Raw genomic sequence first — 25,974 nt, 5'->3', positions numbered from 1 at the left:
TATTCACTTCATACGAATTCATACGAATTAACAAATTCATAAAATACGTACGAATTCCATACAAATTTTACGAGGTGGCTAATTTGTATTAATTCGTACGACCACAATTGTACATTTTTGTACGATTTGCTTTTGCCCCTGTGACGTTGGGGTTAGGAGTGGGGTTTCGTTATTGTTTTCGTTGTATGTTTTTGTACGATTCATTCGTACGAATTCATACAAATTAACCAACTCACAAAATACGCGTGAATTCTGTACACATTTTACGAGGTGGTTAATTCGTATTAATTTGTACGACCACATTCGTACATTTTTGTACGATTTGATTTTGCCCCTGTGATGTTGGGAGTTAGGGGTGTGGTTTCGTTATTGTTTCATAATTATCGTATGATTTTGTATGATTCACTTTGTACAAATTCATAGGAAGTAACCAACTCGTAAAATACATACAAATTCTTGTGAGATCTTTAACGCTATCTTATTGCAATTTGTACATATTTGACGAGGTGGCTAATTCGTATTAATTCGTACTACCACATTTGTACAAATTTTTACGATTTGCTTTTCCCCCTTTGATGTTGGGCTTCGTTATTGTTTTTTATGATAGTCATATGTTTTTGTACAATTCACTTTGTATGTATTCATACGAATTAACCAAATTGTAAAATACGTACAAATTTTTGTGAGATCTTTAATGCTTTCTCTTTGCAATTTGTACGTATTTGACGAGGTGGCTAATTTCGTATTCATTCGTACGACCACATTTGTACATTTTTATACGAATTGCTTTTGCCCCTTTGACGTTGGGCTTCATTATTGTTTTTAATGATAATCATATGTTTTTGTACAATTCACTTTGTATGTATACATACGAATTAACCAACTTGTTAAATACTTACGAATTCTCATGAGATCCCCAACGCTATCTCATTGCAATTTGTACGTATTTGACGAGGTGGCTAATTTCGTATTCATTCGTACGACCACATTTGTAAATTTTTATACGATTTGCTTTTGCCCCTTTGACGTTGAGCTTCATTATTGTTTTTAATGATAATCATATGTTTTTGTACAATTCACTTTGTATGTATACATTCGAATTAACCAACTTGTTAAATACTTACGAATTCTCGTGAGATCTCCAACGCTATCTCATTGCAATTCGTACGTATTTTACGCTGTGGTTAATTCATATTAATTTGTCTGACCACTTTCGTACATTTTTGTACGATTTGCTTTTGCCCCTGTGACATTGAGGTTGGGGATAGGGTTTCGTTTTTGGTTTTTTATGATAATCATATGTTTTTGTACGATTCACTTCGTATGTATTCATACGAATTTACCAACTTGTAAAATACGTACAGTAAGAACTTTGGTGAGATAAGGCCGTGAATGTCGCCGAATCAGATGCTTTTTGGTCAATCATGATGGCTTTGCAGTCGGGTCTTTTTGTTTAGAGCACATGGAAATTTCTGAGAAGTGGAAATCCTCTTAAGTTCATGCAAAATTTAAACAAAAATCCCCTTAGATAACCACGTAAACCAAGTAAGCATTGTGTGACTTTTTCCAAAGGGCCAAGACAGTTACACGTCCACCAAACCATGCAAACATTCTCAATTTGTTTATATATATTTGTAAAACGTGATAAAACAGTTCACGATATGTCATAAATAAAAGAAAATGTATTTAAAATATTTATTTGCCTGAATAAAAGCAGTTTCTGTTTTGCAACTTTTAAGTTGCAATGCTTGATATTTCTGTAGGGTAAGTGAAACAAGAAACTAAGTTTTTGGGATTTTGGATGGATGAATTTGTTTTTCATTACAATATGAGTTTGTTAAATTTATTATGTATTTTTTAAGTGGATCCATATAAGACTCAATAAAACAAAATAGACGCTAACTTTTACTGAAACAAATGAACATCTTAAAAAAATTACGCAGTCAAACACACTGCAATACACTTTCCAGATCGTAGTAGTTTGCGTGATAAAACAGGCTAATCTTTTCCTCCCGGGTGACTCGTCTAAAATTCAGACTCGGCAGAAATACACACAAAAATGTTTCTCAAAAACATTGATCGATATGTGTGATCAATAAGCCTGGGGTGAGAGTTACCGTAGGGAGAAACGAGATACAACCAGGATCAGGAAACTGTTTTTTCTGAAGGTCATCCTGGGAAGGTTTCTGTCGAGCCAGCCAAGTTTAGGCGAAGTTAAGGTGCCTGCTTGTCTCTTTTACGCTAGCACGAGTCCGGTCAGTTGTGAACTATGAGTATCTTAGCTAGCTTAAGACCTTAATGGTATGTTTTGACAGGCAAGTATTTATTTTGTTGAACTGAATTCCTTTTATAGATTGTTTTATTATTATTATTTTTAATTATACTCACCTAAAGGATTATTAGGAACACCATACTAATACTGTGTTTGATCCCCTTTTGCCTTCAGAACTGCATTAATTCTATGCGGCATTGATTAAACAAGGTACTGAAAGCATTCTTTAGAAATGTTGGCCCATATTGATAGCATATTGATGGAGATTTGTGGGATGCACATCCAGGGCACGAAGCTCCCGTTCCACCACATGCCAATATGCTCCATTGGGTTGAGATCTGGTGACTGTGGGGGTCATTTTAGTACAGTGAACTCATTGTCATGTTCAAGAAACCAATTTGAAATGATTTAAACTTGGTGACATGGTGCGTTATCCTGCTGGAAGTAGCCATCAGATGATGGGTACATGGTGGTCATAAAGGGATAGACATGGTCAGAAACAATGCTCAGGTAGGCCGTAGCATTTAAACGATGCCTAATTGGCACTAAGGGGCCTAAAGTGCGGCAAGAAAACATCCCCCACACCATTACACCATGGCATTAATGAGAAATTGAACAGGTGTTCCTAATAATCCTTTAGGTGAGTGTATTTTGTCTGTTATAAATCTGAACTAACATTTTTTTAACATCTCTCTTCCTCCTCAGTGGATGAAGGACATGTGGCGTTCGGACCCCTGTTACGGAAACTACGGAGTCGACGGATCCACCTGTTCGTTCTTCATTTACCTGAGTGAGGTATATACAGTATATATGTTTATATATGTATGATAATGATGTCTTACTCCATCTCAAGCTTTCGAGCTATTGAAGAATGTTAGTCGCGTCATTACTTATTTTTCGTTATTACATAATTTTCTTTAACACTTGTGTTAACATCATTAAAGAGACACACACAGCGTCGTCTCATGACTTTCACAGTGTCACCATGGCGACATGCATACATTTCCATATCAACCATCTCTCCGTCTCTCTCTCTCTCTTTCTCTCTGTTGTAGCGTATGTATAATTTAAATGTCAATCATGTAGTTAAATGAAGGCTCAGGCGTATTTACAAAGAGAGAGAAAGAGAGAGATGTCAATGATCGTTTCCAAACAGGCCCTGTTCGTTTACATGCGGATTACTGAGTTAGCTGGATTTAAGCTGGCATGCACTCCGAGTTTACAAATCCTGATGATTCATGAAATTAAATAGTCGTTGTCTCAAATGTGCTTATTTGGCAGGTGAAATTGTGCCGAATACGTCGTATTTGTTTTTATATTGTTTTTAGTTTTGATTGTTTTGAAAACTTTTATTTTTAGTAGTGCTGGGCAAAGATTAATCGCGATTAATTGCATACAAAATAAAAGTGATTTTTTTTTTGCATAATATATGTGTGTGTACTGTGTTTAATTATTATGTATATTAAACCCTCACACACATACATATCATCGCTGCCTGATGAAACTCACGTATGTCCAAAACGGTTACTTTTCAGAAAGTGAAAAAAACACCGTATATCAAAAGCAGTTGAATGTAGCGTTGTCATACTTGGTACGGCATATTTACATGTAACCATATTCTTGTCAGTGTCATGATATAATCCACATTTGACCAAAATTGAGTTTAAATGGACATGCGTGCATATTTTACAGTAACTTTGATCGATACGCGTTCTTCCGATGATTAATTAGAATGGCCAAAGTCGCGTTTCGTATTGACAGATGAATACGCTCAGTTTATTAAATAGCCTACGTCTTGGTCAAATACGCTTACTTTATTTAATATTAAGTATAAGTGTATTAAATGTCTCTTGCAAACCATTAAGGGACGAATCAATACACTGACATGGCAATGCTACACAACAGGGGCGTCAGTTTGTGTTGAAAAGTGGTGGGGACAAAAGATCTTATAAAAACATTACTGCAGGACGGGAAAAATATTGAATAACGCGCATCAAAAATGGGCTTAGCGTAGGCCAGTCAACAACAAGAAAATACTCAGCATAAATGTATAAACCCTCAACAATGTCGAATGCACACATCACACATGTAACAGTCCCTGCAACACCAGCTCAACTGAACAATGCCAAAGCACCATACCGTAGAAAACAGCAGCGCGTTTAATAAATGATTACAATGAATTTCATTGCATATGTACAAGAAAACACACCATAAGCATACAACACAACATATGTGACACTAGACCACAAAACCAGTCTTAAGCATCGCTTGATTTTTCAGAACATTTAAACCAAATGCTTTCAAAAAGTGGTGGGGAAATCTCCAGCGTAAATAACACCAATGCTAGACAGATACTTTGTTTGCACAGTCCTACCGTAATTAAGTAACTCCTAGATGTTAGTCTGGCGTCCGGGGGAAACGTTTACCTCGAAGGAAAGTCATTGTCATGTTTAATCGGCTATATCCAGTGCTGAGGTTCGATGAAACTTTACGAGACCGGCGAGATGCGTCACAGGCGGAAGATATGCGGCGTGATTGACACCAAACGGGTACGTGAAAAGCAGATGACATGATTTCACAAGTTTTCATTGGCTATTTAGGTATGTGACGCATACTGTATATGGAAATGAACCTGGACATTCAATCTGTCGAAAAATCTAAAAATCGGCAAAATGAACATACGTGAGTTTCATCGGACAGCGACGATATATTCATTTCAGAAATGTTTTATTTATATATTATTTTATATTATTTTTAAAAATGTATATATCATATAGAATATATAAAAATATAAATTAATTTATATAGCCACATGTAAAATTTTCTTAAATACATACATGAATGTGTGTGTATTTATATATACATAATAATTACAGACAGCACACACTCATAAATTATGCAAAAAATTACTTTTATTTTGTATGCAATTAATCGCGATTAATCTTTGCCCAGCACTAATTTTTAGGTTTAAATTAAATTCAAACTCAGTGTTTGTATATGTATGATTATGATGTATATTATATGTGACCTTGGACCACAAAACCAGCCATAAGTTTCACGGGTATATTTGTAGCAGTAGCCAACAATTCATTTTATTGGGCAAAATTATACAAATTTTATGCCACAAATCATTAGGATTTTAAGTTAAGATCATGTTCAATGAAGAAAATTTATACATTTCCTACTGTAAATATATCAAAAATGTATATATCATAAGTAAAATGTGCTTTCTGAATATTTAGATTTTTTGCACCCTCAGATTCCAGACTTTCAAATAATTGTATATCAGCCAAATATTGCCCTATCCTAACAAACCATTCATAAACAGAAATTGTATTTATTAAGCTTTCAGATGATGTATAAAAGTCTCAAAAGGTTCACCCGTATGACTGGTTTTATGTTCCAGGGTCACATGATATTTTAGTTTTTTGACATTTTGCTAAATGCACAATTGTTACATAACATCCGGGAAACCTGATTATTAGTCCTCACACACAGACACTAACTCTGTTTTTTTGTGCCTGTCAGGTGGAAAACTGGTGTCCTCATTTGCCGTGGAGAATCAAGAGCATCACCGACGATTCCGACCGGAATTCACAGGTGACATAATGACGTTTGTGCTTGTCGTGTTTTAAACTGTCACTGAAACGGCAAATTAACGTTTGCGTTTCGTTCAGGCCGGGATCCGCACAAGTTTCGACGAGCTGTACCGTGCGATGTCGCAGCGCGAGGAGTTTCGCTGGATGATGCTGCGAATCAAGCGCATGGAGGAGCCGTGGATGAGCGCCATCAGCTCCCTCGCCTACAAACAGAACCTCGCCAGCCGCAAACGCAAAAAGGTTCGTTGAACAGTTTTTCCACGTTTCTGTGAAATTTTTTTACCTAGAATGCTAATGTGTAGGTAAAATTTTAAGGATGCATGATATTAAAACCATAAAGAGTGCAGCTGAAATTGGGCTTTAAGGTAGTCATTTACTTAATATTAAGCATTTATCAGAGACCTCTAAAACAGAATTTAAAGCAGTATTTTGATGCATTTTTAATAAATGAAAATAGGATCAAACTCACTTTAAGGAGTATTTTTTGCAAATTTTTCAGATCTTGGTGCACCTGGGTCTCCTGACGAAGGAGTCTGGGTTTAAGATAGCGGAGAACGCGTTTAGTGGTGGTCCTCTCGGAGAGTTGGTCCAGTGGAGTGACCTCATCACCACGCTGTACCTGCTCGGCCACGACATCCGCATCTCTGCATCTCTCGCCGAACTGAAGGAGTGAGTCTTTGCAAGCATGTATCACTGTTGTCAAAGTTTGTTGGATTTCACAGTAAGATTTAAACTTCAGTTTTAATAATAACAAAAGTGCAAAAAGTCAAAGTAACACACAGACTACAAATTAGGACTTGACATGGTCTACATATCTTATTCTCCATACACACCAAACGCAAAGCATTGCATTCCTCCTCCGCTTGAGTTGAATATTTTTTACGCGGAAATGCGTTTAAAGGGGACCTATCATGAAAATCTGACTTTTTCCATGTTTAAGTGCTATAATTGGGTCCGCAGTGCTTCTCTCGGACTAGATAATGTGAAAAAAGAAAAGAAATGTTCTTGGTAAACCAGAAAATCACTCATTCAGTCATTGAAATTTGGCTCCCCTTGTGATATTGTATTATAACATGTTAAAATTGCCACTTTATAGGTGTGAGAAAAAGGTGCCTTTTTTGGTGTGTCCTTTTAAATGCAAATGAGCTGATGTAAAGCAAACACTGATCGCCATAATGGTGGTTTGTTGAAACTGAAACTCAATTGTGCTGTCAATAATTTTTTTCTCTCGCTTTCTTTCTGCATTTAATTGCAATGCCGTGGTTGGATAGTGCATATTAAGGGGCATTGCAATTTAATGCCGAAAGAAAGCGAGAGAAAAAAATTATTGACAGCAAAATTGAGTTTCAGTTTCATCAAACCACCATTATGGCGATCAGTGTTTGCTTTACATCAGCTCATTTGCATTTAAAAGGACACACCAAAAAGGCATTTTTTTTCTCACACCTACAAAGTGGCAATTTTAAAATGCTATAATAAATTATCTATATGATATTTTGAGCTAAAACCTCACATACTTACATGGGGACACTAAAGATTTATCTTAAAAAAGTGAAATGTCCCCTTAAAAGCAAATAGTTGTGTTTTTGCGGCAATCACGCAGCCCAATTCCCAAATCTGTGTAGACTTTCTGCATTATATACTCGCGCAAATCGTTTAATTCACATTTGGTGTGTACGCAGCATTGGTCTGTACCTTATGAAAGTGTTTTTTTCTCAGTTTCGTCTTTATAGAGTCAGACAGGATTACAGTTTACTTTTACGTTTGAGTTTCACTATATGGTATGACGTTTCGTTTGTGCTGTATCTTGTTTCAATATCTGTCTTTCACCAGGATCATGAAGAAAGTCATGGGCAACAAGTCTAGCTGCCCCACCAAGGGCGATAAAGTTGTGGAGCTCATCTACATAGACATTGTTGGTCTGGCTCAGTTCAAGAAAACTCTGGGACCATCTTGGGTCCATTATCAGTGAGTATACCCTTTTTTTTTTTTTTTTTGCATTCGACAGATGCTTTTATCCAAAGTGACTTACATTTTAGTATGTACTATGGTATCATGACATCTGCACTACGAATCCTTTACCAATCAAGCTACCCGACCCCTAAAGATTTGACCTTTATCTGTAATTAATTTACATTTGCATGTAACCATGATACATTTTTTACTAAAATCGAACAAACAAATATCCACACCAATGGTTGAGTTAGCGTATCAGGCTTGTATTTTATTAACAATTAAGGATCTTAGCATGACTGTATCCTTGACCTTTCTCAGTTACAATTTCGGCTTTGTCTAGAAAGGAGAGAATCGTTTGGGACGGCAGGATATTATTGACCGTAAAGCCTTTTCAAACAAGTCTAAACCTGATCTTTTGGTTTTATCTCTGTCTCGATGTCTAAAGGAGAGACGTCTTCCATGGTACGACGCGGTCAATCTTATCCACGCCATGCTGGCGTGAATCCGAGCAGTTTTCCAGAAGATGAGAGGGATTAGTTTATTGAGTAATCGGGATCTGCCCTGATTCGATCTGTTAGCTATTAGCATGCACGAGACTGAGATAGCTTTGTCACGCTCACGTTTGGTTGACATGCTGGCATATTTGATATTTGATCTTTGCATGTGGTTGTCATCTTACAATTTATGAAAACAAGCATCAAGAGACAGTCAAGGTCATTGGGTCTCATTCCCTAAGCATTTATTTGTTTGTAAAATGTGCGTACGGACGTTTTTACTTACAAATCATGATTCAACAAAAACTTTCGTACTAAAATTTATTTTAAATGTATGCAAAAACGTAAGAACAACTTAGACCACACGTACACAAACAAGGCAGGGTTCCCACGGGTCCCGTTTGTGAATCTGGGGAAATAATTCAAGGCCCTGCAAGAAGTTTTCGGGGAAAAAATGGTTATGTCTTCTGTATGTGAATGTTGATTCATACCAAAATGCTTTTTTGCATAGTTGTGTTTGACACATGAAAATGTCTCGGGTTAAGTATGTAACTGTTGTTCCCTGAGAAGGGAACGAGGCGCTGCGTCTCCATTGCCATACTTCCTGTAACGTCGTCTTTGGCAATATTTCAGATAGCGATATACTTCCTGGCTCCCGCCTCACCTTGTCTTTGTCGTTAAGCCTCACCAATGGTTGAATTAATAAAGATATATATTAAAGGGTTATTTTTCATTGTTCATGATTATTGCGCACGTGTGGTCTAAGTTGTTCTTACGTTTTTGCATACAATTAAAATAAATTTTAATATGAACGTTTTTGTTGAATCATGATCTGTAAGTTAAAACGTCCGTACGCACATTTTACGAACAAATTTGTGCGTAAGCATGCTTAGTGAATGAAACCCATTGTTTTGTGCAGTAGCATTTGTTATAAATTTTTTATGTTCAAAATTTAGCTGGTTACGATATTTGGCAGTGACGTAACTATATGTAAGAGGTTTTATTTAAATCTTCAGTTCAAGTTATTTTTTTAATTCAATTGGTTTTGCTTTTGATTTATCACTTCAGTTTACGACCTCCGTATGCAATGTGACATACAGTCCAACAGTTTAATCCGGAAAAGATTCAGAAAAGTAGTTGCCGATTTATCACTTTTCTTTTCAAACTGTGTAGTTTTTGTCGCAGCTACTGTTTTTAAAGGTCTTGCTTTGTTTTAACTCATTCACCGCCATTGACGAGTTATCTCGTCATTTATGAGTTCATATTTAACTAATAAATATGCCTTTCTGGACGAATGTCAAAGTGAAAGTGTAATACCGCTTTTATCCACCTGATGGCGCCAAACCGAATGTATCAAAAACGGAAGTTAAAAAGATTGAATGATTTATTTTAACTGCCTTTATGTTTGATAGTCATTCTGAGTCTGATCTCTAACATAAATTCCTTTACAAAAACGCAATTTTTTTAAGCTTTTTGCTCAAAATGTTGTATTTTTGAAGAGAAATATCCATATTTCAGTGGTTAAATTAAGTAGAAAAAGTAAATATATAATGAAACGTTTTTTCCCCATTTTGTTTGTTTGTTTGTTTGTTTATTGTTTGTTAGAAAACTGAGGGTGTGTTCTTTAATTTAATATAATTTGTATGTTTATATATTTATAGAAAATAATTTTTCCTGCAAGGAATTTTGTGAAAATATTGTTAAAATCACAAAAATGCAGGTGGGCAACTTTTCTCCAAAAGGCTGGCGGTGAATGAGTTAATTTACGACATCTGTGTATACAATCTGACATATGCAGTCCAACAGTTTAATTCGACTTTGGAAAAGATTTAGGAAATCTACAACCACTGCGTAGACAACAGAAAGATTAAGAAACAATACAGTGCACGTTATTTTTTCATCCCCTTAAGCGACAAACGCAATTTGTACTTCTGCCACAACCTCATAGATCTCAATATGTCTAAACAATGTCGAGCAGAGTCTTTGCAAAGCTTTTACGACTTCACTGTTTACGTAAATCTTCACAAATATGCTAAACAAGCACACCCTCCAAATTGCATTTCTCTCCGAGCTGTTTTCTTGTTATTCATGTTGTCCAGAATGTCAACTAACTTGTTCGTGTTCCCATGTGTTTTAGGTGTATGCTGAGGGTCCTCGACTCCTTCGGGACCGAACCGGAGTTTAACCATGCCCACTACGCTCAGTCTAAAGGCCACAAGACTCCATGGGGCAAGTGGAACTTGAACCCCCAACAGTTCAACACCATGTTTCGTAAGTTTTCGTGAGAGAGGCCCTTTTGTTACATGTGGTCTTACCCTTTAAACATTCGGAAACTTTATCCCAATCACATCAGGGTTCCTGGGGTTTGGGGTGGCATATCGACTCCAGGGCTGAATGGCTCTTTTGTTGATCGACAGACTTTGACATTCTCATAAAACTCGCAGGTTTTCGAGCGGAACGTCTACCAGATTTGATACCAGACTTGAAACATGTTTGAAGTTTTTAGGTGTGATCATGAGCGAAGACATTTTAGGAATTACCGGCATGTAGAGACGCTAACTACTGTATTTCCCTAGTGCTCACCTTGGGGCACGAGTCTCATGAGACCTGTCAATGCTATCTGATCTAGCGGAAAGAGAGACCAGTTTCCTTGTTAAAATATATTTTAATTACTGCAAAACACAAGCGTTGACAGCAGACAGACTTTTACTCAATACAAAAAAATTGCTGTAATTCAAAACCACTTCCCAAAAAAGACTGTGTTTGTCCGCTCCCACAATGCATCGCGGTATCTCATTGCACGGTGCATGACAGCTGACCTACAGTACTTTGCCCATTGTTAACCTTTGTACCCCGTTTATTATCTATATGACATGACCTCCTTTCCTTAATGGGTAAATGTCCTTCGTTACGAGCAGTGCCGCCCTTCCTAAAGGTGCTTTTGTTCTTAACGCTTCCCACACGTATCAGATGAGTGAATCACCAACACACCACAAGATCAAGAGAGGAAGTCGCCTTTGTACGGCATTATTGTCGAACAATTTAGTTCCTGTTCTTGACAAACAATCCATGTAAGAAACGAACCTGGACGAGCTTGAAAGAGAAACTAGGTCGGCTTAGCAAGAATGATAGTTATCGATTTCCCTTTTTTCAGATTTAAGGATTGAATATGTCACTTTGTAGGGGAAGTCCAAACGTGATGTTTATTAGTGCGTGGAGAAGGTTCGAGACGCCTCGGAAACCACAGTTGGCATGAGACTACACTTTTTCCAACACTTGCTTGAGGTTTTACTGGAAACCATACAGACAGAGTTGCATGAGGGCTTCAAAGCTAACCAACTTCTCATTTACCTTGGCATGCAAATTATTTTTATCTTGTCTGTAGCCTTTTCTAGACACAAACACAAATGCAAACAAATCTTCCTCAATGCAAGCCTGACTAATGTTCACTTGCTGGAGAGATACAGACAGGAATATTGTTAAAGGATAATTCCGGTATTTAACACTTTGAGTCTCATTTCTGGTTTGTTTTGGATGAACTACAGTGATGGACACAGAAATTTTGACAATGGGTCGTGTCTTGACTTTTCGACTCATTTAGACACGTCCCTTGACTGCTTCAGAATGGAAGTTAATGGCCATGCACAAACATGTCATTAAAACAACACTTAACGTTCATTTTCAAAACTGTACTACTCACCGAGTGGTTCGTGGTGTTCATTGATGCCAAAAGAACTTCACGTCTCGACACTAGATGGCTGCTGCTTAGGTCGCGTCCAAAACCGCCAAATTCCATACTATATAGTAGGCGAAAAGCAGTAGGCGAGGTGAATAGTATGTTCAAATTCATACTATTCCAAAAACAGTAGGCGAAAAGTACCCAGATGACCTACTACTGCCATGGTGAGATTTTGACGTGTTCATTTGATGGACACTTTACTATCCCATGAGCCTCGGGAGAAGAGTTAATGGATCATTATAGTGTTGCATAGGCGTAGCCTCGATGGCGTAGACTACGTATCAGTTTTCATATATACATCTGCGTCGTCGTTCGCGTCAACGTGCAATTACACATGCAGACCGCTAGTAGGCAGTATACACGTGTGTAACCCACAGTAAGGGGGCGTGCACACCAAAGCACTCCCCCTTGGAATTCTTTCCAATGGAAGTGTGGCGTTTTTCAAAAAAGCCAGCAGGTGGCAGTTTTTTCCGCGCTGAAAGCCGGCGCCTGCGGTTTATCCGCGTATAGCCTGAGCGCAGAGAGTTGAAAAATATTCCACTTTGGGTGAAAAGCTCAGCTGGTCAATGTCAGCTCTCACACTGCGTCCAATCACAGTGGAGGAGGGGCGGGACAAATACCACAACAACCAACCAGCACATCGCACAACGACTGATAAACAGCACTCAGCTGAAGTAAGCGGCAGTCGTTTGAAAAAAAGCTTTGGTGTGCACGCCCCCAGCCAAAGAAGAAGCACAAGTCTAGAATCATCGGGAGAGAGCTGGTAGGCCCCTTTACATTGCATTCACACGGGGCATAATCGTTAACGCTTCCCATTCACTTTTAATGGGTGACATCATGTGTTGCCGAACTGAATTGTGGATCCATTAGCGCCGCGTCACTGCCGTTGCTCGCGGCAGAAGTTGAACATTCCTCAACTTTTCAAGCGGCAACGCGTGCGTCAGCCAATCAGATCGCCTTATGCAAATAACCTAGGCAGAGCCGGCCAATTACGGTTATGGAATACTGGAGCCGAACATTTTCACCCCGTGTGAATGTACCGTTAGGGTCTCTGAAGGTGTGAAAATGACCTCAGACCACTTCCTTTCATGGTACAAAAAGAGGAACTGTGCCTTACTTAGCCAAATAATCTTCATGCATGTCAACACACCATCTCATGCTGCAAAGATACCTCAGTGTCATTAGACAAAAAAAAGAATAAAAATTAATGTTGTGGCCAACATCCTTCCCTGACCTCAAGCCTATTGAGAACCAGGACCATTTTGAGGACCATTTTTAGTTATTTACAACCTATAAAATGTTTTGAAAATCTGTTGTGCATAATACTTTAGAACAGTGCATTATACAGTTTTTCAATATTTTACTATGTTCTTACCTCAAATTTAACAAATTAATACATCCCTATCTTTTTTCAATGCATGCACTTAATCTTTGTACAGCCCGCGCGAATTTGTTAGCATTTAGCCTAGCCCCATTCATTCCTTAGGATCCAAACAGGGAGATATTTAGAAGGCACCAAACACTTCCATGTTTTCTCTTTTTAAAGACTGTTACATGAGTCGTTACACGAGTAAGTATGTTGGCACAAATAAAACGTGGCGATTTTTTAAGCGGATAAAAATGAGAACTATATTGTATGGCAAAAATGCTCACAAGCTTAATGAGCAGCGGATGCGCGACTTGTGCGCTACTCTCACACAAAAACAGTGCGCGCATATAGATCTGTTGTTTGTGTTTCAATGGCTTAAAATCACTTGTTTTTAAACTGCGGCGCTTAAATATGTGTACAAACAGGACGTTTCCGTGACCACACGCAACGTGACGTTAGAGACGATGGTCCAAAATCTCTAGCGGTTTATTGCCCGCCCCTAGGCGGCACAGTGTCTCAGTGGGTAGCACTGTTGACTCACAGCAGGAAGCTCCTGTGGTTCGAACCCCGGCTGGGTCAGGTGGCCTTCCTGTGTAAAGTTTGCAATAATTTATTTATAAGTAAGAATTAATAAATTAAACAAATAGTCACTTAATCAAAACGCATTATTGTGTGTAAGTTAGCGGAATAAGCCCATGAATAAATGAAGTGTTGAATAGGATTGCCAGCGTGTGTAAAGGATTGTTTGGAAATTTATTGTAATTTTCTGTTTTTGGCACTTCTATTTTTCCACAACTACCCTCATAAAAAACTCTCTCTCACACACACAAACACACACATACTCCCTTTTCCTGATAATTACTGATGGCATCTTTCTGACGCCACCTGTTCGCCCTGTAATTTGCCTCTTCAGCTTTTCCGGGTCCTGCTGCATCACATCCAGAAATGTTTTTAGCAAGGGTGGTGGGCATTGGAATAGATTTGCTTCAAACATTTGGGGGGGTTGTTATTGCTAATTTTGATTAGAAACTACTCCCCTGGCGCCGGGTGTGTTTGTGGACGTCTTTCGCAATCAAATCTCTTCATTTAAACCTTTCATCTACTGTATGTGTTAGTAAGGTGTTGTGCTGCATGTAAACACCATACTTCTCTTAAATGCATTTATTTATGGATGCACAGAAGCAGAGCGCCAAAATGACTGCATTTGGGAGAGTTAATACTGATTCATGTTGACAGGCGCTATAAGAGTGTGTGTGCGTGTGTGTGTGTGTGTGAGCTGTTTACAGTAACTGTAGTGAGAGAGAAAGGGTCATATTCCATTTAAACCCCATTTATGATTTCCACAAAATTGCACAAATTGCGTTACAGGCCGCCTGGGTTCTGGATTTCGTCTGCGTTCTTATTGGATTTGACGGGTAACCGTGACAACCCATTACAGCTGCTACTGCAGGCTATAACCACACACACAAATACACATAAGCAGTCCACATTATAACATTGGAGGAGGGGTGTCATTCAGAAATCTTAATCTTGGGGGTTTTTTTAGACAGATGGCATTCAGGTGCATCTCTGCCAAGACTTGTTACCCTGGCGACCTCTTGGCCGACTGTTGTCATGGTAACAGCTCCTCGCTTGGCAGTATCGGCACCCACACAGATTTTTCTCGTACATGGCACAGTTCATCTTAACATTTTGATATTGCTATTTGTTCAGTTAAATGTTATTAATCATTAAATTCATTATGTAAACATAAAGCTGCAATCCGTAACTTTTTTCATTAAATGTGAACAAAAATCATTTTGAGTACATAAATACATAAAAAGTCTGTGTCTGTCTGTACCTTACCTCGATTCACAAGGGTGTATAATGATTTATAATAATGTTTATAATGATTGTAATTGTCATCTATAATGATTATAATAATTTATATTTTGAGCTGTTGTGTGCGATTTTAGGGAAATGTAAGTTCAAGCCTGTTTTATTGTCAATTTTGCCATTTTTACAGTAAGTACAAAGAAATTGTATTACTCTCACCCCCTAGGTGTATACAGATAACTTACGGTAAACGCTATAACATTAAACATTAACGGCAGAATAAAAAAAAAATTACAAATAAATACAGTCAATAAATACAGATAAAAATATATAGAATAAAATCATGTAAACGTAAAGTAACCGACAGTTTTATGTTCAAACAGAGATGGCGATAGAGAGGCAAAAGTTACGAATTGCAGCTTTAAACGTAATGCGCCATTAACAGTTGCTTTATAGACCGGTTCATTGGACGCACTTGCGGTGATGCGATTACGCATCTGGTCCCAACTTTACTTCGAGTTCTGTTTGTTTAATGGTCTGACTAGTCGCTGAAACCGAACTCTTAAACAAATACCTTGTCGAAAATAACAAATGTTTTGGTTTCGAGGTAATCTACGTGTTGTTTATTTTGCTTGTTATATAAATAAACTACTTTAAATGGATTTTGTTGTTGAGTTTACCGGAAGTTACGGATTTTCCACGAAAGCTGCTTGTTTATGTTGTTACTGCTGAAAACCGTCTATATTAAAAATTGTTCGTTATTTTCATAAAAACGTTTGCCATTTTTTTATTAAAAAGTAATTTTTTGTACGAAAACAGGTTTTTGTGTTTTATTATAAATGTTTTACCCCTCTCCAACAACCCAGAACACACTGTTTATTATATCGATAACAGCAATGAAATAAAATAAATATGTTAAAAATAAATAAATAAAGTAATTAATTAAAATAATACAAGTATACAAAAATAATTATTAAAGGTGCACTGTGTAACTTTTAGAAGGATTGATAGAAATGCAAATATATTATACATAACTATATTATTAGTGGTGTATAAGGCCTTACATAATGACCTTACATAATTATTTTTATTAACTTAGTATGAGCCGTTTTTATCTACATACACCGCGGGTCCCCTTACATGGAAATCTCCGTCATGTTCCTATAGTAGCCCTAAACCAGTGGTTCTCAAACTTTTTCAGTGTGCGGCCCCCCTTGTGTACGGTGCATTCCTTCGCGGCCCCCCCAAAGAAAATGTATGACAAAAAAACAGTTCTAAAACTTCACATTTTAATTAAACAAAACGTTAAATTATACAATGTAGTGCTGCCTTATTTTTTTGTTTTAATTTCACAGAATTCATTATAAATTAATGTATTTTATAAAATGTCATAAAACTGGGGGCCCCCTGGCACCATCTCGCGGCCCCCCTGGGGGCCCCGGACCCTAGTTTGAGAACCACTGCCCTAAACGGACAAACTGCCCTACAGAACGCATTTTATCTCTACATTGTCTCAGAAGACCACATGTTTGTCCTCTGGCGGCTACCATATGCGTTTTAAAATTAAGGGGTGAGCTGTTGGTTGCAATATAACAATCTCACCACTAGATGTTGCTAAAATGTACACACACCACCTTTAAGATAATTCAATCATCAAAAAACTAAGGAAAACAGACAAATACTATATGGATACCACAGTCAAAGGTGTAATATATTGTCATTTTACTATAGTGAGCATCATGCATCTTGCATAGTATTGATATGCGGTATCTAAGAGAGGGAAAAGTTACGATTAAATGGCACTTTGTTTCGTTTGGCTACTTCGATTAGATTTTCAGCCAATACCTTATCATGCACGTTTTACCATGGTAAAGTCTCATGCATTATATGGTAAATATATTAGCGTGTGATGCCAGTTTGGTTTATCTGTTGGTTTTCTTAACTCGTCTCCTCTGATTATCTCTTACAGCTCACACTCCAGATAACAGCTTCCTGGGTTTCGTGGTTGAACAACACCTCAACGCCAGCGACGTCAGGCACATCGACGACATTAAGCGGCAAAACCAGTCGCTCGTGTACGGCAAGGTGGACAACTTCTGGAAGGTGAGTTACACCCCATAAGTGCATAACAAAGCCATGTTTAGATCGTTTGACAAAAAAAGTGGGGTGGAAATTTCTGCATGATGAGATCAGGGTAAGATGATCGTGCAGAGATGGAATCACCACTTCTCTGGAATAAAAAAAAAACTGGGTGTGATAAGCTAAATATTTGTCATGCTGTATGCACACAAATGTTTTAGTTCATCTGCTCCACACACTTGCTCCCACAAGGAGAACTTGTTATGAAATTGAAATCTCTCTGGTGTATTTTGGTTTTGGCGTACATAACCGAACCGTCAGCCAGTGCTTCAAAATGAGTCATATCATGGGAAAGTGACTTTTGCTTGCTTTTTTGAGCTAGACAAACAAACTATAATATTTACAACGCAAAACTATATTTACACATTTGGCACTTTTATCCAAAGTGACATACAGAGCATTCAAGATAAAATCCATTTTCAGTATATCAGTGTGATCGGGATCGAACCCTTGACCTTTTGCGCCGCTAACGCAATGCTCTACCAGTTCCCAAAACCTATATTTAAGTTCGAATCCCGACCCGAGGTCCTTTGTCGATCCCGCACCCTGTACTTTCCTGTCCTCTCTATTAAATGTCTATTAAATAAAAGAAAAACTGGTTTAAAAAAAGCAAGAGTTAAAGTTTTCTAAAGCTTGAATCTTTCTGAACAAACTAAATGAAAGCCGAGTGCCTCCCGCAAGATTGTTTGTCTAGCTTGATTTTTTTGTTTTATGTAAATGTTGAGAAATACTCAGGGTCGAATTTTACATAACCTGTCAATAACATGACCAGGTCGTATTTCACCCCGAAATTGAACTCGAGAAGGAAAATTAGAGCTATGAAGAGGTATTGGCGTAAAGACAATGACTTTTTCTGTCGAAAAGTGTGACTTGTTTTGATCAGATCCGCACAGTGCCCTCGGACATTTTAACAGACAGAGTTTATATAAATGTCCAGCTTCACAGTTCTTCAGTCTGAGAAGTTGTAAAGGATGGGTGGATCGAGAACAAGTGCGTTTTGAAACGACGATGGAGAGAGAGAGAGAGAGGTTTCCATGGAAACAAACGTGTGTCTGTGTGTGTGTGTCGTCTAGAGATCAAAGGATATGTGTATAGGCTTTTGAAATGCAAATAAAGTCTTTCTCTCTATCTCGCTCTCGCTCTCTCTCTCTACAGTATAGTACATACAGCTTCTCTCTATCTATTGGTCTGTCTGTGTATCTGTCTGTCTGCCTGCCTGTCTGTCTATCTATATATCTATCTGTCTATCTATTCTATTCTATCTATCTGCCTGTCTGTCCGTTCGTCCGTCCGTCCGTCCGTCCATATGTCTGTCTGTCTGTCTGTCTATCTATCTATCTATCTTTCTCAATATCTCTATCTCTCCCTCTGTGTCATACCCACACATACAGTACAGTACATACAGCTTCTCTCTATCTATCTGCCTGTCTGTTTCTCTGTCTGTCCGTCCGTCCGTTCGTCTTTCTGTCTGTCTGTCTGTCTGTCTCACTCTTTTATCTCTATCTCTCTGTCGTACCCACACATACAGTACAGTACATACAGCTTCTCTCTATCTATCTGCCTGTCTGTTTCTCTGTCTGTCTGTCCGTCCGTCCGTTCGTCTGTCTGTCTGTCTGTCTATCTCACTCTTTTATCTCTATCTCTCTGTCGTACCCACACATACAGTTTGGTACATAGTACAGCTTCTCTCTATCTATCTGCCTGTCTGTTTCTCTGTCTGTTTCTCTGTCTGTCCGTCCGTTCGTCTGTCTGTCTGTCTGTCTGTATGTCTATCTCACTCTTTTATCTCTATCTCTCTGTCGTACCCACACATACAGTACAGTACATACAGCTTCTCTCTATCTATCTGCCTGTCTGTTTCTCTGTCTGTCTGTCTGTCTATCTATCTATCTATCTATCTATCTATCTATCTATCTATCTATCTATCTATCTATCTATCTATCTATCTCTCTTTCTCACTCTTTTATCTCTATCTCTCTGTGCTGTAGCCACACATACAGTACAGTACATACAGCTTCTCTCTCTGTCTGTCTGTCTATCTTTCTATCTATCTATCTATCTATCTATCTATCTATCTATCTATCTATCTATCTATCTATCTATCTATCTATCTATCTATCTATCTATCTATCTATCTATCTATCTATCTATCTATCTATCTATCTCTCTGTGTCATACAGTCTGTCTATCTATCTATCTGTCTGTCTGTCTGTCTGTCTGTCTGTCTGTCTGTCTGTGTCTGTCTGTCTGTCTATATCTGTCAGTCTGTCTGTCTGTCTATATCTGTCTGTCTGTCTGTCTGTCTGTCTGTCTGTCTGTCTGTCTGTCTATCTATCTATCTATCTATCTGTCTGTCTGACTTTCTGTCTGTCTGTCTGACTGTCTGTCTGTCAGTCTTTCTGTCTGTAGGTCGGTCTGTCGGTCGGTCTGTCTGTCCTCGCTCTCTCTCTTTGTTGTACCCACACATACAGTATAATACATACAGCTTCCCTCTATCTATCTATCTTTCTATCTGTCTGTCTGTCTGTCTGTCTATATTTCACTTTCTCAATCTCTCTCTCTCTATACTGTTTAAAAGTCTATATTTTGCTTTAGTGTGTTGTTAGGTTGTATCAATATAGAAGTGTGTGTTTCAGCTTTAACTCTAAGATGTAACATGTTTGCATGAAAATGCTGTCCTAAAACTCACACTGAGGTCTGAGCTAACCATCGTCAGATCAGTCTGAGATTACATAATAACACTGACACAGCGTAAATCCATATGAACTGCTGCATCACTGAGAAGTATGACTACTTGTTCATACTATCAACAAGTCCATACTTATTAGTGCTTATGCAATACATACATGCATGCACATACACAAATTGACGTCAAATGTATGCATGTTACAGAGAATACAGTATGTCAAACTTTTTTGGTCTTCTTATAACTCGGTTGGTGGAGCATTGCATTTTAGCCCAAAAGGTCACAGATTCGATCCCCAGGATACACACATACTGATAAAATGTATTGCCTGAATGCATTGTAAGTCACTCTGCATACATGTAAATGTGATGTAAATGTAGATGTATCTCATAAACAGTCTTTCCCTAGTGTATTGGCAGCATCAACCCAGATCTCCAAATATTTTTACCATCACATCCGCATCAACAGAAGTGCTTGTATAATAAATACCCATGAGTGTTTTGCTGCCAACCAATACAGGAACATTTTAGACAATTATACCCAATTATCCATTTCATGTATCTTGATAATGTGTCTGTACATGCTCGGACAGGCACACACGCACTAGTACTGTTTTTTCACCTGACTTGACAGGATGTGCGTGTGTATTCGGTGTCTTGTTGTTTTTCCTTAGGATCAACTGCTGTTTGACTCTTCCTGTCTGCTTTTGGCCTTCTGATCCAAAACAAGTTCACACAGAGAGCCAAAAACACTCGGCTGAAATAAGCGCTTGCTTGTTTTAAGCTTCCTGTGTCCTTTTATCGCTTTCACTCTTTTATAAGCTCCAGTCACGCATATCCGATAAGAGAATTTCAGAAATGTAATCCTGGATTATCTGTACCAGTGACAAAGCATCACAGCGGAGATCACATGTTTGTTAAACTTAATGTGTGACATCAAAAATGCATTCAACTTCTGTTGCGTTTTTGGTCTAATAACAACAAATTATATTGGCATTTTTTAAAAAACTTTCTTTATTGCTCACCTGTATTCGTCTTCCTCTTGTCTATCTTTTCCAGGACAAAAAGAAGTACCTAGACATTATTCATTCGTACATGGAAGTGCACGGTACGGTTCACGGGACCAGCACGGTCCACCTGCCGAGTTACGTGAAGAATCATGGCATCCTGAGCGGACGCGATCTCCAGTTCCTCCTGCGGGAGACCAAGGTTTGTACAGCAGTACATTACAGCCATCTTACTGCAGCGATCCGTGTGTTTAGGAATCGGGAAATTGAAATTTAAATATCGTATTAATAGTCATAAAAACTTTGTATGTTGTGTTATTTTTTTAAAGCTACCAGCAATTTAGGGTTCAATAGCTTTATCGAATTAAGCGAATAACATTATTTTAATCAATATTTTGTTTATGTATTAGTTTGGTAAGTAGTGTAATCAGCAGGATAATGTACAGCCTGTCATACATTCTCTCTTATTGCAGACGTAACTTTGAATGCGTAACTTTAAATGTGTAACCTTGACTGTGTAACTTTTAATGCTTAACTTTGAATGGGTAACTTTGAATGCTGAATTTCAATATAATTTATTTGTAATAGACCAAGAACACACCACAAAAAAATACAGTCGTGAATTTTTAACGTCACAAATTGATTATTAAAAGTGCAGATTAAACGGTGTGTAAGCCGATTCATGGTTATATTTATATCATATATTTTAGCACAGCGGGACTAAAAGCAACTGAACGTTGAATGCGTAATGTCGAATGCGTAACTTTCAAGGTTCAGATTAAACGGTGCGTAAACTGATTCATGGTTACATTTATTTAGAATATTTTAGCACAGCGGGACTCATAGTAACTGAACGTTGAATGCGTAATGTCGAATGCATAACGTCGAATGCATAACATCAAATGCATAACATTAAATGCGTAACTTTGAGGCATAACTTTTATTGCATAACTTTGAATTCGTAACTTTAAGGCGTAACTTTAAATGCGCAACATAAAATGCGTAACGTCGAATGCGTAACGTCGAATGCGTAACGTCGAATGCGTAACTTTCAAGGTGCAGATTAAACGGTGCGTAAACTGATTCATGCTTACATTTATTTAGAATATTTTAGCACTGCGGGACTCATAGTAACTGAACGTTGAATGCGTAATGTCGAATGCATAACGTCGAATGCATAACGTCGAATGCATAACATTGAATGCATAACTTTGAGGTCTAACTTTTAATGCGTAACTTTGAATGCGTAACTTTGAATGCGTAACTTTGAATGCGTAACCTTGACTGTGTAACTTTGAATGGGTAACTTTGAATGCGTAAATATCAATATAATTTATTTGTAATAGACCAAGAACACACCACAAAAAATACAGTCGTTAAATGAATTTTTAACTTTGCAAATTGATTTATTAAAAGTGCAGATTAAACGGTGTGTAAACACTGATTCATGGTTACATTTATTTCAAATATTTTAGCACAGCGGGACTCAAAGCAACTGAACTTTGAATGCGCAACATCAAATGCGTAGCGTCGAATGCTTAACGTCGAATGCTTAACTTTGAATGCGTAATTTGCCAAACCAAATCGTGGCTACCTGAAACAAGGGACATAGCCCCAATAAATGTACACTTAAATAATTTCATGTACCGTTTAATCTGCTCTTTTGTTTAGGCTCAATAATGCGTACAAATTTTAACGTATGTGTAAAAGACCATGATGTGTTCCAATAAAAATAAATTATAATGATATTTATACAGAAACGTTTTTTGTTTTTACTGTTTTAAGTGGATTTGTAAATAGTAAATAGTAGCTGCCTGCAACCAGGGTGCTTTACAGTATGCTTGTTTTTTTTACAGTAGCTTTGAGTCCTGCTGTGCTTTTAATGCACAGTGACGTCGGCTCTAAAACTTTTTCTCCTCACGGCCTTGTTTCTAGTCTTTGAGCTTGACTCTTACCTTTCCTGTTGTTTCAAAGTCACATACAGAGCAGTGCAGGGTCATTTATCCTGTGTACAGAGGGAGAGAATCAGTCTGCTATTCATCTTCATACTCTTTCGTTAATGGGTCGACTCAATTAACACATTATCGTGATTTAATAAAGTTCGTTCTATTAGACATGTAGATGCTCTAGTACACATTTCTAAAAATAGCTTTTTGCTTAGATCACTGTCCTTGTCAATCTCCGTCAGCCTCTTTGTAAGTGCAACTCTGCTGCCCCCTGTTGGTGAGCATAAGAAGTGCGTCCAAAGAAAGTTTAAAGCAAAATTATAATTAAATGAATCAACAATAAGTGATGTAAACAATTAAGCTAATCTCTTTCATTGAGTCAACTTAAGTATTCTATAAATTGTATGTCAGGGGTTAATTTGATTTGTTAAATCTGTGCGTGCGGTCATCTGCCCGGCACGGCACAAAACTCTCTTTGTGCACCCGGAGACGCTTAAAGCCCCCAAGCGCAACACTTTCACAAACAGATTATTGTAAAAGTCTCGATGGGCCACACCGCCTCTGCTAGCCACATGGCTCAAACATTTACTTAAGTCATCTACCAGAATACAACACTATTATTCGGCCTGTAATGGGTATTGTGTATCAAAGAGAAGGTGGCGCCCCGACTGGGAATGTCATCATAGTCCTTGTGGTGGTTATTAACAACACTGTTAATTGTTATACGAGCTGGTGGGGAAACTTCTGCATGGTTTGTTTCTTTGATGTTTGCTGAAAACTTGCCCTGCAGGAATTATGGGAATTCATGGGTTTTGCATTGGAATCTCAAAGACCATTTATACTATAAGATGACTAAAATATAGTCCACTTTCACTAAAAAATCATGTTTGTTGGCAAATCTTTTCTCCAGCTGTTTGTGGGACTCTCCTTCCCGTACGAAGGACCCGCCCCTCTGGAGGCCATAGCCAATGGCTGCGCTTTCCTGAATCCAAGATTCGACCCTCCAAAAAGCAGCAAAAATGCAGATTTCTTCAAGGGCAAACCCACACTTCGAGAGGTATGAACGGTTTATTTGTGTTTGAATGAGTGTTTTTATGTTTGAAATCAACTCTATTGGTTTGTTTGACCTCAGCTGACGTCCCAGCATCCGTACGCAGAGGTCTACATCGGACGACCGCACGTCTGGACCGTCAACATAGACGATCCTGAAGAGGTGCAGAACGCTATTAAAGGAATCCTGAGTCAGAAGGTACATCACGCGTGTATATGTTTGTGCAATACATGAATATGGCTGGATTTACAACGCATTTCTTCTGATTTGTTGCCTGTATTCGATTTTTTTCCGATTATCTTTTAAAAGCGACTCATATCTGATATCAGCATTTACACTTGGCAAAACAATACTGGGCCGAAACACAGAGGAGTAAAATGTTACGATATGTTATGGACTAGTGCTGTGTTCAAAATATCGATACGACGATACATCGTCATGGACACCTGACGATGCGCGCATCGATACAGCACCTTCCGTATCGATTCGGATGCAATTTTGAAAGTAACGTGACGAAGTGCTGTTGATCCGTAATCCATATGGAAAGGACGCATGTGTCCCGTGGAGTACGTAGAGTTAAAGGTAGCAGGGTATACTTTCACTTTGCGTGTCTGTCTCGCTAGCGCACGTGTCTGCATAGTGAGCCGCGTACTCGCGCTCTCTCTCTCTCTCGCGCGCGCATTTAAGTCAATGAGTTCAGTATGAAAGCGCAGATATCTTAGCCTATACTACTGCAAAGGGCTTTATTAGTCACGCTTTTATACAACAGTACTAACGCATTTGAGAAGAAACACGACAAAGATTTGCATGTGAAAAGTGAACCTCTAGAGAAGAGATAAAGAGCTACTTCAAACTATAGCTGTCACATTAATAATCTGATTTCTATTAAATAGTATTAACTCGGACTGCATGTTTTGGATATATTCATAGATGTATAATAATGAGAGAAGAGTAAGGCACCATCTTTGTAAAACTGCTTTTAAAAAAAAAACATTAAGTTAAGTACTAACTCTGGGATTTTAAGTATTTCTAATAGCTAATAAATGAATGGCAAACACACAACTGTTACAACACTGCTTATTCAATGTACAATAAATGGATAATAATAAAAAAAATAATAATGTTACTAAATTCTGAACAAAAAGTAATTCAAAATAGTCTTGTATCGTGATGCGCATCGTATTGGGACCCTTGTATCGGGATACGTATCGTATCGGGGAATTGTTGGCGATACACAGCCCTACTATGGACACAGACAGAATGATTATAAATTATTATATTTCTGTAACAAGACATAAAACTTCAACTTTACTCCACTAAGTGGACCCGCCGTCCTCCATTGCACTGCTAAGAAGAGTCATGTGTTCGCATTTGCCAGCGTCGCATTTTCAATGACACACGACACGACTTGGGAATATCCGATCTGTTCGCATACATTGTGGAAGCGAATGCATGCATCCGATTCATATCTGATTTATTTCCACATATAAATGAGGCCTGAAACCGATTGGAGAATATCTTTGTGCTTTTTTCCTGTTTACACGTTTGTGGATCATTTCCAATCTGTGCCACATATGGGAAAAAATCGGAGTCATGCAGTGTAAATAAATGCGGCCTATGTGACTCGGTCTGTTCAAGTCTCATAATCTTAAAATTATATTTAGTTTGATTTTATCCTTTCTCTGTCAATATTAAAGATATCAAGGTGTTCTTTACATGAAATAGGTTGATTTTATGTAGAAAACATGTTGATTTTACGTAGAACATTTTTTAAGCTGTGTTTTCAAAGACTGGATCACATATTATGGCTTAATTATTGATTTTAACCTTACTCAGTCAACATTAAAGATATCAAGATGTTCTTTACATGAAATAGGTTGATTTTATGTAGAAAACATGTTG

General features: G+C 37.9%; 1 protein-coding gene across 1 annotated transcript in view; it reads left to right on the top strand.

Moving 5' to 3' along the window:
- mgat5 (alpha-1,6-mannosylglycoprotein 6-beta-N-acetylglucosaminyltransferase) overlaps window positions 1–25,974 on the top strand; it is a 74,580-nt gene that overhangs the window by 42,083 nt on the left and 6,523 nt on the right. Inside the window, exons 5-14 of the mRNA XM_055218472.2 lie at window positions 2,978–3,067; window positions 5,801–5,872; window positions 5,950–6,111; window positions 6,371–6,540; window positions 7,705–7,839; window positions 10,459–10,592; window positions 17,214–17,347; window positions 21,128–21,277; window positions 23,932–24,078; window positions 24,154–24,270. Coding sequence (XP_055074447.1) covers window positions 2,978–3,067; window positions 5,801–5,872; window positions 5,950–6,111; window positions 6,371–6,540; window positions 7,705–7,839; window positions 10,459–10,592; window positions 17,214–17,347; window positions 21,128–21,277; window positions 23,932–24,078; window positions 24,154–24,270 — 1,311 coding nt within the window. The remainder of the gene's footprint in view (window positions 1–2,977; window positions 3,068–5,800; window positions 5,873–5,949; window positions 6,112–6,370; window positions 6,541–7,704; window positions 7,840–10,458; window positions 10,593–17,213; window positions 17,348–21,127; window positions 21,278–23,931; window positions 24,079–24,153; window positions 24,271–25,974) is intronic.

This window comes from Misgurnus anguillicaudatus, chromosome 23 (genome assembly GCF_027580225.2).
Source record: "Misgurnus anguillicaudatus chromosome 23, ASM2758022v2, whole genome shotgun sequence".
NCBI lineage: Eukaryota > Metazoa > Chordata > Actinopteri > Cypriniformes > Cobitidae > Misgurnus > Misgurnus anguillicaudatus.
Note: the sequence above shows the minus strand (reverse complement) of the source record. Positions and strands in the feature narration are given on the sequence as shown.